The sequence below is a fragment of the Mus pahari genome, chromosome 23, assembly GCF_900095145.1.
Source record: "Mus pahari chromosome 23, PAHARI_EIJ_v1.1, whole genome shotgun sequence".
In the NCBI taxonomy this organism is placed as follows: Eukaryota; Metazoa; Chordata; class Mammalia; order Rodentia; family Muridae; genus Mus; species Mus pahari.
The window spans coordinates 35,009,401-35,023,535 of NC_034612.1; the positions used below are offsets into that span (position 1 = coordinate 35,009,401).

The window sequence follows — 14,135 nt, forward strand, 5'->3', positions numbered from 1 at the left end:
CACATAGATACACACACACACACACACACACACACACGACCCTGACTTGTAGAAGCCAGAGAAGACTCAATGCAAGCCTGTTGATATGGAGTTCAAAACCAGGCTGTTCCTCCAGACCATGACAATCTAGGAGCTGAGGACATGGAAGCTGACAAGCAGAGGCTGGGGCCACCGCAGCAGGGAGCACCCCCTGCTTCCTTCTGCGGCCTGGTCTTCTTTAATAGATCCAACCACAAAGTAATTTTCTGTTATGTCTGTGCTTGACAACAAGGATTTACAGTGACGGGTCTCCACACTACACACAACCACCGGGAAAGATCCACTTTCTCCTCTCAACACACACCCAGGGTTCTCCGTCACTGCTCACAATCTGAACTGAATTTTCTGTGTGGGGTCTGCAAAGGAGCCACAGAGCAGCTGCTTTCACCCACTGCACACCAATGGCATGCACAGACTCATGGCAGATGGGAATGTGTGCTAGCACCTCATGGCGCTCTTGAGAAGGCGCACGCCCTTGCTGGAGAGCCACTGGTCTACATGCTCTGGTGTTAGACAGCCATGTTCAGATTGAAACACAGCAACACAGGGCTGGGGAGCGGCCTCAGTGGATAAGGCAGCTTCCCCACAAGCATGAGAACCAAGTTTGGATTCGCAGAACCCACCTACAGAGGTGGGCAAGAGTAGATGTTGTCTGTAACCCAGGTGTTTGGGGGGCCAAGACGGGATCCCAGGGCAAACTGGCTAGCTGGCGGTGACTCTGGGTCTGTGAAGGACCATCAAGAAGACCTCACACGTACTCATATGTACATGCGCACATAGACACACATAAGCACTCAACCAAACACATTAAATAAGTAAAATACCTACATCAACACACAAACACACGAGAGCTACTCTATTCTTTAGGAAAGGACCAGTTTAACACACAGAAGCAGAGAGCCCAACTCAGGAGACTTCTGCATCCAGAGCCTACTTGGCACAATCAAGCCTCAAATGAGAAGTCTTCAGTCTGGCTTCCTGGGTGTGGGATGTACCGTCCTGTGCGGCTGCCCTGGATGTGACTCAGCTTGTTTCTGGCCATCACTAAATCATCAGCCTATGGAGAGGTCCACCTCACAGTGACACAGTCCACTGACCAGCCTCAGCAGACCTGTTATAGGAGGGGACAGGGCAGCAAGGGCAAAGGCTGAAGCAGGAGAACAGGAGAAGGCAGCAGCCAGTCTCTCCAACCAGCTCTGCTCTAAACCGGCAGGAGCAAGGACGTTTATAACCTCCTTCCCCACACCCTGAGCTTTGTTTTGTTTTAAGATGTCTTACTATATGGCCCAACTAGTCTGAAACTGGTGGTTCTCCTGCCTGTATGTCTTGTGTGCTGGAACTACAGGTACGTACTGTCATACCCTACTGTAACCACTCTGAGTATCTTTGACACGGTGAAGGTAAGTTACATGGTAGCTGATGGATTAAGTGACTGGAGAGCCATCTATATTAGGCAGGGAAAGGTGCAGCTGTGCAAGCAAAAGACGATCCAACTTCAACCAGGATGGGGGTGCAAAGAGAGGACAGAGCACAGATAAACATCAGCACCAGAGACAGAGGCCCCAGGGATAAATCCGGTATGAGGGACAATCTGGATAAGGGCAACTGGGAAATTTAATGAGATGAAGAATGCAGAAGGAGGCTTGATTCCCTTTGTGAGCAAAAGAAAATCAAAAGGACCCTTTGAGGGCTAGGGATACAGTTTAATAGCAGAGTGCTTGCCTAGAATCCCCAGTGAGAGGCTGGGGGTGTGGCTCAGTGGTAGAGCCCCTGCCTNGAATCCCCCAGTGAGGGGCTGGAATATGACTCAGTGGTAGAGCCCCTGCCTAGAATCCCCCAGTGAGGGGTTGGGGGTGTGGCTCAGTGGTAGAACATTTGTCCAACATGCTCCATCCAGGCTTTAGGTTGGATACCAAGCACAAAATAAATAAACAGACAAATCATTCAATACCTTGAAGCCATGCTATGCTTAAAGCATCTAGTAAGAATCACACATGGAGGCACACACCTGTAATGCAAACACTCAGGTAGTTGAATCAAGAGGGTTTTAAGTTCAAGGCCAGTCTAGACTAAATAGTAAAACCAAATAAATAACAAGCATCTACATTAAATTTCCAATCTTGCACAACTGCAGAGAGAAAAAAGGCCTTCTAAAAAATAACGAAGACCGTTTCAGTTTATAAGTATTGGGCTGGCAAGATGCTCAGCCAATAAAGATGCTTGTTATCAAACAGGCAATGCAAGTTCAATCCCCAGGACACACATGGTGGGAATAAAGAACTGACATCCCAAGTGTCCTTTGATTTCAGTGCAGTCAATTTCTAAATGAAAGTTATTTTCTCTAAGATCTAAGAGGGGTATGTTGATTAAATACAGCCCTTTTCTATACATGACCACTAAGCACTCTGATTAGAGCCTCGCTCCGCAGTTAAGTGTATCTCCTTGTATCCTGCATCCTCACAGGAGGCTGCTCCTCACTTAGGACGAGAGAACATCCTTTTTCTCTCTGGTACAATGTGTTTCCAGGGAATAAAATAAATCACATGCTATTTTTTAACCTAGAAATAAAAGTGCACACAGAAAACGGCTCTGTGTAAGCTAGGCTCCCGTGCGGTGCTGTCTGCGCTCCCTGGAGACTACGAGACACTGTGAAGCGGTGGACCGGGCCTGAAGCAGAAGCCTCGCCAACACATGCTACCCTGCTCTCCTGTGACAGACCGTAACAGATGCACAAGTGCAAATGAGCACACCTTTGGATTTTATCCCGAAGATCTAAGAAGTAAAAGTGAAGTCCATAGGCGCTACTGCTTTCTCTGCTTTTATGGACTCAGATATTAAAATATCCTTAGGCACTTCAAAAATTCAAATAAACAACACCTCCTGGCCAGCAAGCCCATGCAGTGGGTAGAGACGCCTGCGGTCAAGCCTAAGGCCCTGAGTTCAGTCCCTAGGACCATGTGTACGTACGAGGAGAGAACTGACTCCCAAGGTGTCCTCTGACCTCCACGCTCGTGTCCAACCCCACAACCTCACTGCCCCCACACCAAATAAACGTAAAACAAACTCTTCAGGTTCAGCACAGGCATACACTGACACTGGTTTAAAAATACTGCTAACACTTCACGCCTAGCACCTCAGATGGAAATGCAAAGTATTTCACAGAAATAAGTCAGAGATGTCCCTGAATAAATAAACAAATTGTCCAAACAAGAGAAGAGTTCAGAATCCACCTCAGGCTCTCAAGTCGCTGGCTGAGTGCGGAGCAAACCCTGAGGTATGCTGTAACAAGACAGAGCAAGGAAGAAGGGAGGGAGGGAGGGAGGGTGCCTCAGTGTTAGAACAAACATCCAAAAAGAGAAGTTTATCCCAAGCAATAGACAGGTGCTCCAAATATCCGGTTCTGCACAGCTTCCAGGATACTGCTTGGTGAGGAAACAATCCAAAATATAGGCACACGCTGAGATGCTACTGTAGTCTTTAAAATACATTTGGGCCAGGCATGGTATCCCACGCCTTTTATCCCAGCATGAAGGAGGTACATCATGGAGGGGATCTACGAGTTCGAGGCCAGCCTGGTCTCTACAGAGCGAGTTCCAGGACAGCCAGGGCTACAGAATGAGACCCTGCCTCCAAGAAGAAATGAGGGTGCTGTATGGAGGGGAGAGAGGATGGAGGGGATAATGAGAGGATAGAAGACGCTGTAGGAGCAACAGAGTGCCGTTTCCTGGGTTGTAATCCACCATCTTCTCTTTCCTGTGGTCTGTCCACCATGCCCCTGCATGCCCCATTCCTGCCCCTTCCCTCTGAACACACCTCACACACTACCAAAGCTCACATCCGCCTTCCCCACTGTATACTCACCTCATACTTTTTACCAGAGACAAACTGTCCACCCGCTACTCTACTAACAGTCTGCACTACTTGTAATTGAGTTTTAGCTGATCTTTTAGATTTTTTTAAAAAAACATAATCATGCCTGTAAAATCCCAGCAGTGGGAGATGGGGGCTCCCCATCAAGAGTTCAAGGTCATCCTTGGCTACAGCAAACCTGTCTCCAAACACAACATACACTCAATCTACAAGTAACAGCTGCCTCATTTCCCACTCTGACATTCTTCTCCAGCTAACAACCATGATCAAATCCACCACTCAACTAATTGCTCCTGATCATATGTCCACGGCTTCACCACTAAAGATGACGCTGGGGCTGGGGGATGGCTCAGTGAACACGCTGAGCGTGCACGCATGAGAATCCAGAAGGAACAGAAAAAGCCAGGCATGGCCACACAAGCACCTGTAACCCAGGACTGTGGAGGGTGGGGACAGGGGGACCGGTGGCATTGGTAAGCCATCCACCAAGCTCCTGGCTCAGTGGTGAGACCTTGTCTCAAGAACGTAAAATGGGCAGTGTTAAAACAGGACACAACACTCTCACCCCCAACACACACACACACACACACACACAGAGCCGCTCACTTGGGCTCATCAACACTATTGTGCCAGCAAACTTTCTAAAACAGAAAAGCAGTGTTTGTGTGTGAATGTTATCTTCCATGTTTACCAATCAGCTCCATACACTGTCTTCGGTCTCAAAGTGCAGCATTGCCTTTATTGTCTATTTCAGTTCTTCTCAACTGGGGGGGGGGGGGGGGAGGTGCGTGACCTTTCACAGGAGTCACACATCAGATGTCCTGCACATCAGATACTTACATTATGATTCATAACAGTAGCAACATTACAGTTTTGAAGTAGGAACAAAAATAATTTTATGGTTGGGGGGTCATCATAACATGAGGAACTGTATCAAAGGGTCACAGCATCAGGAAGGTTGAGAATCATGGTCTAGTTGGGTGTGAGGAATAACAGCTGGATAGAGATGCAGTTTAGCGGCAACAGAGCACCCGCCTAGAGTGGCCAAGGCCCTGGGCAACCCTCAGCAGCACAGAGAGAAATGGAAGAGGCAGGAATCGAGTTCAGCAGATGGAGGGCCTCCCTGGCATGCAGGAAGCCCTGGGTCTGATGCCCAGCCCTGAACAGATCAGAATGGCAGTTCGTGCTGTTGCTGTAATCAAAGCATTCAGGAAGTAAAGGAGCTGCATATGAGTTGGGGGCCGTCAGAGAACCCTCGCTCCGGGCAGACACACAGACACCACCACCCTGACAACCAAAGTGCAGCTTAGGGAATCAATGCGTTTGCTGGGCTCCCTTCTGGGTGTGGGAGTTAGTTACAGGGGCAGAGCTGAACCCAAAGCAGTCATCAAGTTTTACCCCAGCGTGGACAAGGCACCAACAGAGCCCCGTCCTTCAGTGACCCCTCTACATACTGCACGCCCTAGCCCTCCTCAGACCACGGTCACGTGCAATAGGGACAAAGTTATAAGCTCTGCTCTGATGAAGGGAAGGCTGTACCACTCTACCCTACCAGACTATGTGAGACAGGAAGGGAGGGAGGAAAGAAGGGAGGGTGACATAACTGCCACCTATAGCCCTGTGTTTACATTACCCTACCTATACTATAAATAAATCACACCTCTTCACTGAAATATTAACCCACTCTGGTCAGGCTTTGAGTGGTATGAAAAAGGAGACGTTTCCTGTCTCAGATTTGAGAACACAAGTCATAACAAGATGCTAACTCTACACATCCCCTTCTCCACCCAAGTGCTTCCAGGAAAGCTGATTCACACCTGATTCCTAAGTCACTGACTACAGCACCACAAAGTACCATCGCCTCCAGAGATGGTCCACAGAGCCTCTGGCCGCCAGCTCCAACCAAAGCGGTCCTAGGTTCTGCTCCCTTGGGCAACATCCAAGTTTGATTTGTTAGCTTAAAACTTCAGAACTGCATCAGCCAGCAGCCTGGGTTTCTGCCTGGTGACACTCAATGCAGCGACATTCCGCACCCAATTACAACTCCTCTCAGCTGCAGTGGAGGTGCCCGCAGCTGGAATTACAGATGGGGCTAGCACCAGCTCCAGCAACCTCCCATCACTTAATCCTTGTTTTAAAACAGTAAACAGCTTCCACCCACTCCCATTAACCCAGAAATGTAGAAATATTTCATTTCATTCAAATATCTAGTAGGGTTAGATTTGTTCTAGGGCCGCAGTAGTAATTCTAGCATTTGAAGAAGAAGACACCCGAATCGAAGGGCCACTCTGGTTTTGAGACACTTCCTTCAGGCTCTCCTTGAGCTGTCCACAGGAACCTTCCTTCCGTCAGGGAGAGGGCAAGAAGGAGGGACGAGCACCCGGGGAGCAAACAAATTTAAGTTGTGGCTTCCCTACACAAAACTCACCTACAAAGCCACCGACTAGGCAGTGTGTAAATGGGTCAGTGATGAAAATGGACTTTTTTAAAAATATGGAACGCTTCATGAATTTGCGTGTCATCCTTGCACAGGGGCCATGCTAATCTTCTCTGTTATCGTTCCAATTTTAGTATATATGCTGCTGAAGCAAGCACGAATATAGACTTTTTAAAATTCTACATTTGTTTAAAATAATTTAACTTTAGTTGGACAGTGGTGGCACATGTCTTTGATCCCAGCAGAGGCAGGCAGATCTCTGAGTTTGAGGCTAGCCTGGTCTATAGAGTAAGTTCCACAACACAGGGCTACCCGGACTCAAACAAAAACAAAACTTTAACTTTCAACATTGCTTTAAAATTACAAAAACACCCGACCCATGTAAATATCCTGAGCCAGGAAACCAAGCGCACTGTGAAGAGATTGTTCTGCTGGGGTGAGAACTGGGCCATGATTTGCTAGATTAACTTCTATCCAGTGCCACAAGTGAATTGCACAGGCGGTCTAGCTAGCGGAGAGTTAGCCAGGAATCTGTACAGAGCTGAGGCAGTGCAGGGTGAGCCTTTCCAGTCCGTCAGACTCGGGATGCCACTGAGCTCAAAGTGCGAAGACTCACATGAGAGAGGTAAAGTCCCAGACTATGTCTGTCAGTCTCTCTTACACATACACTCACGTGAACACACACATATAAATTTAATACTTCTACTTTTTCTGCTACCCCAGTGCTGGGCCCCAGAAGGGATGGGAGGTGAGCACAGACCAGCGATCCTGAGCTGGCCAGCAAGTCTACTGGAATTAGCACACTCCAGGTTCAGTGAGAGATCCAGTCTTAAAAATCAGAATGGAGATGGAAGAAAACACCAGACGCTGCTCCTGCCCTCCACACACATGTAAATGCCTGTGCACACACTACATGAACCCACCCACCCAGAGGGGAAACTCTAGCTTGCTTTGGATTCACAACTACTTAAAAATACAGACAGGAATAAAGTACATGAAAGGCTTCCTACATGCACAACTTTCCCTGCACCTTGGGTTTGAGGAAAACGTACTTGCAAGTGAGTGGATGGCAGCTATAAGCTGTCAGACGCGCTCCCAAGCTACCGGGTCATCTCTGACCATAGTACAGAGGTCAAATTAAAGTTTTGCTGGTCCAGGTTCTCTGCTGGAGCAGTCAGTCAGTCTGCACTCCTAGTAGTTCCCTTGGTCTTTCTTAAGAGCCACCCAGAATCACTTAGGTCCACTGTGCCTGGCTGTGACTGGCTTGACTGAAAGTGCTAGCAACTATAACTACAACTACCTCACTCCAAACAGGACCCTGCTGCACACCTACGCCAACTTACAAGCCAGGTCTCTTTCCTTCTTCTACTTGCAATTAGAACTGCTCTTCATGGGATACAGTCCTGGCTCCAAAAGGCAAGAAAACACAGAAGGTTCAAGTCACCTCAAGGTATAAAAGCAGGACTGGAGAGATGGCCACACTCAGCGGTCCCAGGCACTTGCTACTGTAGGCAAAGGCTCCAGGGTGGATTCCCAGAACCCACAGAGTAGCTCAAAACTGTTAACTCCAGAGGAACTGATATCCAATTCTGACCTTCAAGAGCTCCAGGTACGAATATGGGGCACACACATAAGTGCGGGCAAAATATTCACACACATAAAACAACTAAATCCAAAAAGAAAAAAAGGACGTTTTAAAAAGATAAAAACAGACCCCCCAAAAAGCGGAGGCATTTGGAACATCAACTAACTGTTCCGTGGCAGAGAGAAATCTGAGTTTTCTGAAGAGCAGCACGGCCCTCAGAGCCCGGGGTTGGTCTGTGGACCACAACAACAGAGCCTGAGGTTGATCTGCAGCTGAATCTGATATCCAAATTTCCAGGGCTGGAGAGACGGCTTAGAGGTTAAGAGCACTGACTGCTCTTCTGAAAGTCCTGAGTTCAAATCCCAGGAACCACATGGTGGCTCACAACCATCCATAATGAGATCTGATGCTCTCTTCTGGGGTGTCTGAAGATAGCTACAGTGTACTTACATAGAATAAATAAATAAATCTTAAAAACAAATATCCAGATTTCCAAAAAGGCCGCACTCTCCAGTGAACTCTTAAGATGTCTACAAGACAGAGCTAACAAGACTACTAGATTTTGCACATACTGACTTCTAAACCTCATGAAATAGTTCCTAGGAAATACCACAAAGACAATCATTAAAATTACATAATTCAAATACAGAAACTCAACCATTCTTTTCTACTGCACAGAGCAGCTCTCCAAAGCACTTTGGCATATTATTCAACAACTTAGGAGGGGCAGGGGTGTCCATGGGAAGAAAAAGAAAGCATAAATACAACACTAATGCACCAAATTAAGGCTTGACACACATTAAACCAAAGTGCTGCCCTTTAATACAAATTTCTGAGTCTCAGGGTTGAGACCAGAAAGCACACAGGCCAACAGTAACGTAAAGTAGGTAGGTAACCACGCTGATGGATCATGTAGGAGATCAAAGACACTTATAATGGGGCTGGAATGGCACTCAAATGAGGAAACTATGACCCTGTGCTATCAGGACACCCTGGCTGTACATCATGCAACTGCTAGCCTGACCAGGGTGCCCTGATTTGACAGGCTCGGCTCCCCAAAGGCCATCAACTGTAAACCGCAAAGTTCTCAACACTTGACACCACTCCAGTGTCTTCAACGTCTTGGGGCTGTGTGGTTTTCAACACCAGGCATCTTGTTTTTTATTCTGTCTATGTATTTGGGTTGGTGTGCATGCAGGTACACCTGTATATGTGTGCACACAAGCCAGAGGGTCAACCTCAGGAGCCATAACCTTGGTTTGCCTTCAGATACGGTCTCTTACTAGGACCGGGGCTCGATGATCAGGTGAGGCTCCCAGCCAGCCACGTTCAATTTTTAAGTGGGTGCAGGGTTCCAGCTCAGGTCTCATGCTTGCTGGGCAAACTCACTCCTGACTGAGTCAGCTCCCCAGCTTCAATAGCTCTCATTCTTAAAAAGTCATCTTTCCCCAAATACAAATTCATAGACTCCATGACAGTATTTATCTCTGGAGAGACTGCTACCCAACCGTCCTCACTTCCTGTCACAGCAGAGATGAAGGCAAGCCCACCTCATCTTCAATAAGATGCTGGTTCCAAGGTTTTCATGAGTGTCACCACATAGGCACACCATCCACCAGCACCCATCCCTAGTCTTTCCCCATCAAAAGCCACCCAAAATTCTGATGCTTTCCAAGTCTGCAATACCAAAATTAACCCGAGAGCCTCCCTTTTATACCAGCTGACCAGGATCTGTTAATAGATACCTGCCACAAATCCCACAAGTAAGCCACTGATCTCATTCCCACTAAAATTCCCCAAGTCAGTCACTTTAACGGGAAGGCTGATCGCAACCTGGATCATAGCTGAAGTCAGAGCCCAGTGTCAATGAGCAAACTTCCCAAGGATGACTGTCAAAGAACCTACTTCCTAACTAACACAGAGAGACATGCGAAGGCGGCCACTGAGCAAGTCTCCTCCAGTCTCTGTCCAGAGGCAAAGATGGCCAATATGACCAGGGTTCTAGTTCAAACACCGTTATCTGCTCCCACATCTTCAGAGAAAAAGTATCAATCTTTTCTTAAACAGAAGAAACTTTCCAAGAATGTCCGCCATGATCACAGGCCTTCCCCCTAAGGCTCTGCCTGACAGGACAAGCAGAAGTCTTAGTCCCAACCACACTGACTTGGAACAGAAAACTCCAGGGAAATCCCTGCAAGGCCTCAGACTTAACGATGTATTTCCTCTTCTGAGCTGGAAAGCCCCAAAGCAGGCCCTCCGCCAACCCTGCCATGCATGCAGCCTTAGGGATGGATTCAAACTGGTAAGGTCTGCAGGGAAAGGAGAGGGCGAAAGAAAGAGAAAGCTGAGGGCAGTGGTCCAGACTCTGGACCCACGAAGAGAGGCAGCTGTGACAGAGAGCTCGCCTCTTGCCTGCATGCAAACTACCCTGCTGCTGTCAGATCCACAGCAAGCTCTGCGCTCACCTTTGAAGGTGGCACTACAGAGCACTTAGGAAACCTGAACATTCCTCTGGTGACTGAGGGGAGCAAGGAGCCTGCACTAGACAGCTCAGCTTGTGTGGGAGGGGGACTCAAGGATGTGGCAAGGGGTGAAGGCACTGCAGAGGAGGTAGGAACCAAAGACTCGGTCTCTGGAGTACTAAGTGGCCTGGCCTCAGGGAGAACGGAAGTGGACTAGACTGGAGAGGTCTGGACCACTGAGGAGGTGGGGAAGTGAGAACAAGACTGGGAGACAGACGTTTGGTCCCAGACAGGACTGAGGAATTTTCGACTGAAGGGTGGAGGCCCTAAGACAGAAGCGAGTGGGTGGGACTGAAAGATAAGTGAGGGCGGGATCAGGCAGGGGATGTGGGCGGGGCTGGGGGAGGGGAAACAGTAGGAGGGCGGAGCCAAGAGAGGAGAGGGGAAGCTAGAGATGGAGATGGGGGGGGGGGAGTGAGGAGGTAGGAGAGCAAAGCAGTCGAGTAGGGGTGGGATGATTCGAAGGTACCGGGAGGGAGAAGTGAGAAGGCAGACAACAGGTCACGGGAGAGGGTGGGAAGAAAGAAAGGAGAGAGGAAGTGATGAGAAGCTGCAAGGGAAGGAAAGAGGGAGGGGACAGGAGGGAGGATGGTGAGGGGTGGGACTAGAGGGGAACAGCAGGTAGGAGGATGGTGAGGGAGAAAAGATGGATGATGAAAATGTGAGGTCGGGGTGGAAAGAGCAGTGGAGGTGCAGCGAGGGGGCGGATCTACATGAAGTTGAAAGTAGGTGTGTGGCTGTGTACAAGGCCTGGAGAAGAGCAGGCAGGGGAGAGGTGTGGATCGGAGGGTGCTGGGGCGGTATCAAGAGAGGAGCACTAGAGGACCGGTGGAGGGCCCCGAGGGGTGGTACCTATGTGCAGCTGAGGGTAGGTGTGGGGCAGAAAAATGAGTCAGGAGATGGTCCTGTAGAGGAGGAGCTAGGGGGCGGGACCTCATCCAGAAGGGTAAGGTTAGGGGCAGAGGGTGGTACCTAGGGGGCGTGGTCCATATGCAACTGATGGTAGGTGTGGGCAGATAGAGTAGTGGGGGAGGGAAGGGCAGGAGAGAACCTGAAGAGGAAGGAGCCAGAGGCGGGGCCAAGAGAATCAGCCAGAGGGGTGGAATCTATGATAGAGGGATGAACAGCAAGCAAGACTTAATGCAGAAAAGGCAGCTGCCTGGGCCTGCAGAGCAAGCAGGGGGCGGGGAATGATGCAAAGGGAGGAGCCACGGGGCGGGGCGCCAAAGCTACAAAGTAGTCAAGGGGTGGAGCCTGTGAGGGGGAGGGGGGAGTCTGCAGAAGAGTCGAGGGCTGAGCCTAGTTAAGGGGGCGAGTCTGCAGATCTGAGAGGCGTGGCTTGATGCCGAGGGAGGGCGGGGCTGCCGCAGCGGGGCGTGTCCTGATGGGTCGGGGGCGGGCTCTGATGCAGAGGGAGGGGACGGGGCGGCAGGGGCGGCGCCTGCAGAGCACCCGGGGGGCGGGGCCGGGAGCGCGAGCGAGGGGCGCACGCCGTAGGGGGTGCAGCGGTCCCGGGACAACGGCCGGTGCAGGATGGGGGGCGGGGCGGGAGTCCGCAGGGTCCCTGGGACAGCCTAGGGGCGCGAGGGCCGCGGCCCTGTCGTGCCTACCTGTCAGACGGATCTTGATGCTGGAGCCGTTCCTACGGGTCCCGGGGTTCGACATCTCCCGCCAGCGGCCGGCCGGCCTCGGATCCAGTGCCGCCGCCCCCCAGCCCGGCCCGGCCCGGCCCCGCCGCCGCCTCAAGGTTACGGCCACGGGCTGGGCGCCGGGGTCCGAGCCGGGACGCCGAGTTCGCGGCGCAGGCGTTGGGACGGAGACCACGGGCTGGAACCGTAGAACCGAGCGCTCGGACGCGCCGCCGCCAGGAGCCGCCCCTGGCTGGCCCAGCCCGGAGCCGCCGCGCTCGCAGCCGGACGCCCGCCGCCCTCGCTGCTTCCGCCGCCGCCTCCCGAGCTGCGCGCGCCCGCCGCCGTGCCGGCCCGGCCCTGCGCGGCCTCGCGCTTGCGTGTGTGCGTGCGCGCGCCCGAGCACGGCGCTACGCCGACCGCGCTTGTCCTGGGCGCGCGCATGGGGGGTCTGGGGAGCTGCAAGGTTTCCTGCCGCCGGCGGGGAGCCTTGAAACTGACACTACCGTGGGCACCACCGCCCCCCACACACATGGGCGCACACGCACACACAAGCGGCGCAGTCGGAGCTCGTTCTTAGTCACAATCTCAGAACCAACTGATTTGCTTGTGCGACGATTTGGGGGAACCGATTGTTTCTTCAGTGTCGGACTTTTCAAGGCTCCTGATGGAAGCCAGGGTGTTGCGCGGAAACCCCCCCCAAGAACCGTGCGCGCGTGCACGCGTGGGCACACGCTATCGTTCTTGAGGAAATAGTATTTAGATCCTGCAAGTTCCAAGGGAAGACTTCCCGCTATGATCGAGTGTCGGATGTGCCCTGTGCAACTGGTGTATTCGATTGACAAAGTGGCTAGACTCGGAGGAAGTGCGGCATATGGACCAGCTAAACAAGATGAAGGATGTAATTGGAGAGGTGGTGGTTTTGTGGATAGGAACCTGCATGCAACTGAACTAACCCAGAGATGTAAGCAGTCGGGTTTGCGATTCCCTGCCTTCTGATGAACCCAGCCCCAAGTCCCCAGAGTGTCAGGCAGGTAAAAAGCAAAAGCCGGGCTTTCTTTCCCCAGCAAGCAAACCAATCTCTATGGTAACGCATTCTAGAGAGGAAATAAAATGTTCTTGAAAAGGCCGCGTATATTTACCAAACTCACATCTGACCTGAACTTACTTCATTTCATGGGCAGATTCTTGTGGTTCTTCCTTAGAACCGGCTACCCACAGCATTTGATCACCCTCTTTGGAGACAGGGGGCTCATCTGTAGCTAAGGCTGACCTCAAAACTGTGATCCCCTACTCAGCCTCCGGAGTGCAGGGATTACAGGCTTGTACCTGCCCTTGTCCTAGGCAGTTTGGTTTTATGAGCCTGTGCAGCCCAGAACTTTTTAACAACGGAGGGAAAAATATCTTAAGAATAGGATCATGTATGGGCAACGATTAATCCAGACTCTAACTCTGCTTCCATTTCTAAGCAGTTGTCACTAAGAGCGAGACCCTAGGTTGGAATAAATTCATTTAAGAGTCTTTGATTGGGAGAATAGCACCATTAGTAAGGTGTTCGTTGTGCAAACACAAGAAGCTAAGTTTTGTGTGGCTTTTTTTTTTTTTTTTTAGATATTTCCGTTATCTATATATGAGTGTTTTGTGTGCGTGTTTGTATGTGTGCATGAGAAGGTGCTGGATCAGGGACAGGGGGTTGTGAGCCACCATGTGGGTGCTGGGAACTGAACTTAGATCCTCTGGAAGAGCAACATGTGCTCCTAGTTGTTCAGCATCTCCCACGCACGGTCCAGGTGTGATCCCAGCCCCCGGGGAGGCAAAGACAGGATTCCTGGGGGTTGCAGGCCTCCATGAATCAGGAACCCTATGCCAGCAAGAGACTCTGCCACCAGAAAAAAAAAGGGGGGGGGGAGCTAGGGGATAAACAGTTGAAAAAAACTGAGGTTAACCTCTCTCTCTTTTCTTCTTCTTCTTCTTCTTCTTCTTCTTCTTCTTCTTCTTCTTCTTCTTCTTCTTCTTCTTCTTCTCCTTCTCCTTCTCCTTCTCCTTCTCCTTCT

General features: G+C 50.6%; 1 protein-coding gene and 1 non-coding gene across 4 annotated transcripts in view; both read right to left on the reverse strand.

The window, feature by feature from the left end:
• Positions 1-12,416, reverse strand: part of Smurf1 (SMAD specific E3 ubiquitin protein ligase 1) — an 89,585-nt gene extending 77,169 nt beyond the window's left edge. The window contains exon 1 of one of the 3 annotated variants that reach the window (XM_021222722.1): positions 12,064-12,416. In XM_021222722.1, the coding sequence (XP_021078381.1) occupies positions 12,064-12,118 (55 nt within the window). In that variant the 5' untranslated portion in view covers positions 12,119-12,416. The remainder of the gene's footprint in view (positions 1-12,063) is intronic. The other 2 variants (XM_021222721.1, XM_021222720.2) reach the window with 2 other exon arrangements.
• On the reverse strand, positions 6,397-6,504 carry LOC115063099. Its single transcript, XR_003842983.1, has one exon. It is a non-coding gene; the product is annotated as a U6 spliceosomal RNA (small nuclear RNA).
• Positions 12,417-14,135: the final 1,719 nt, after the last annotated feature.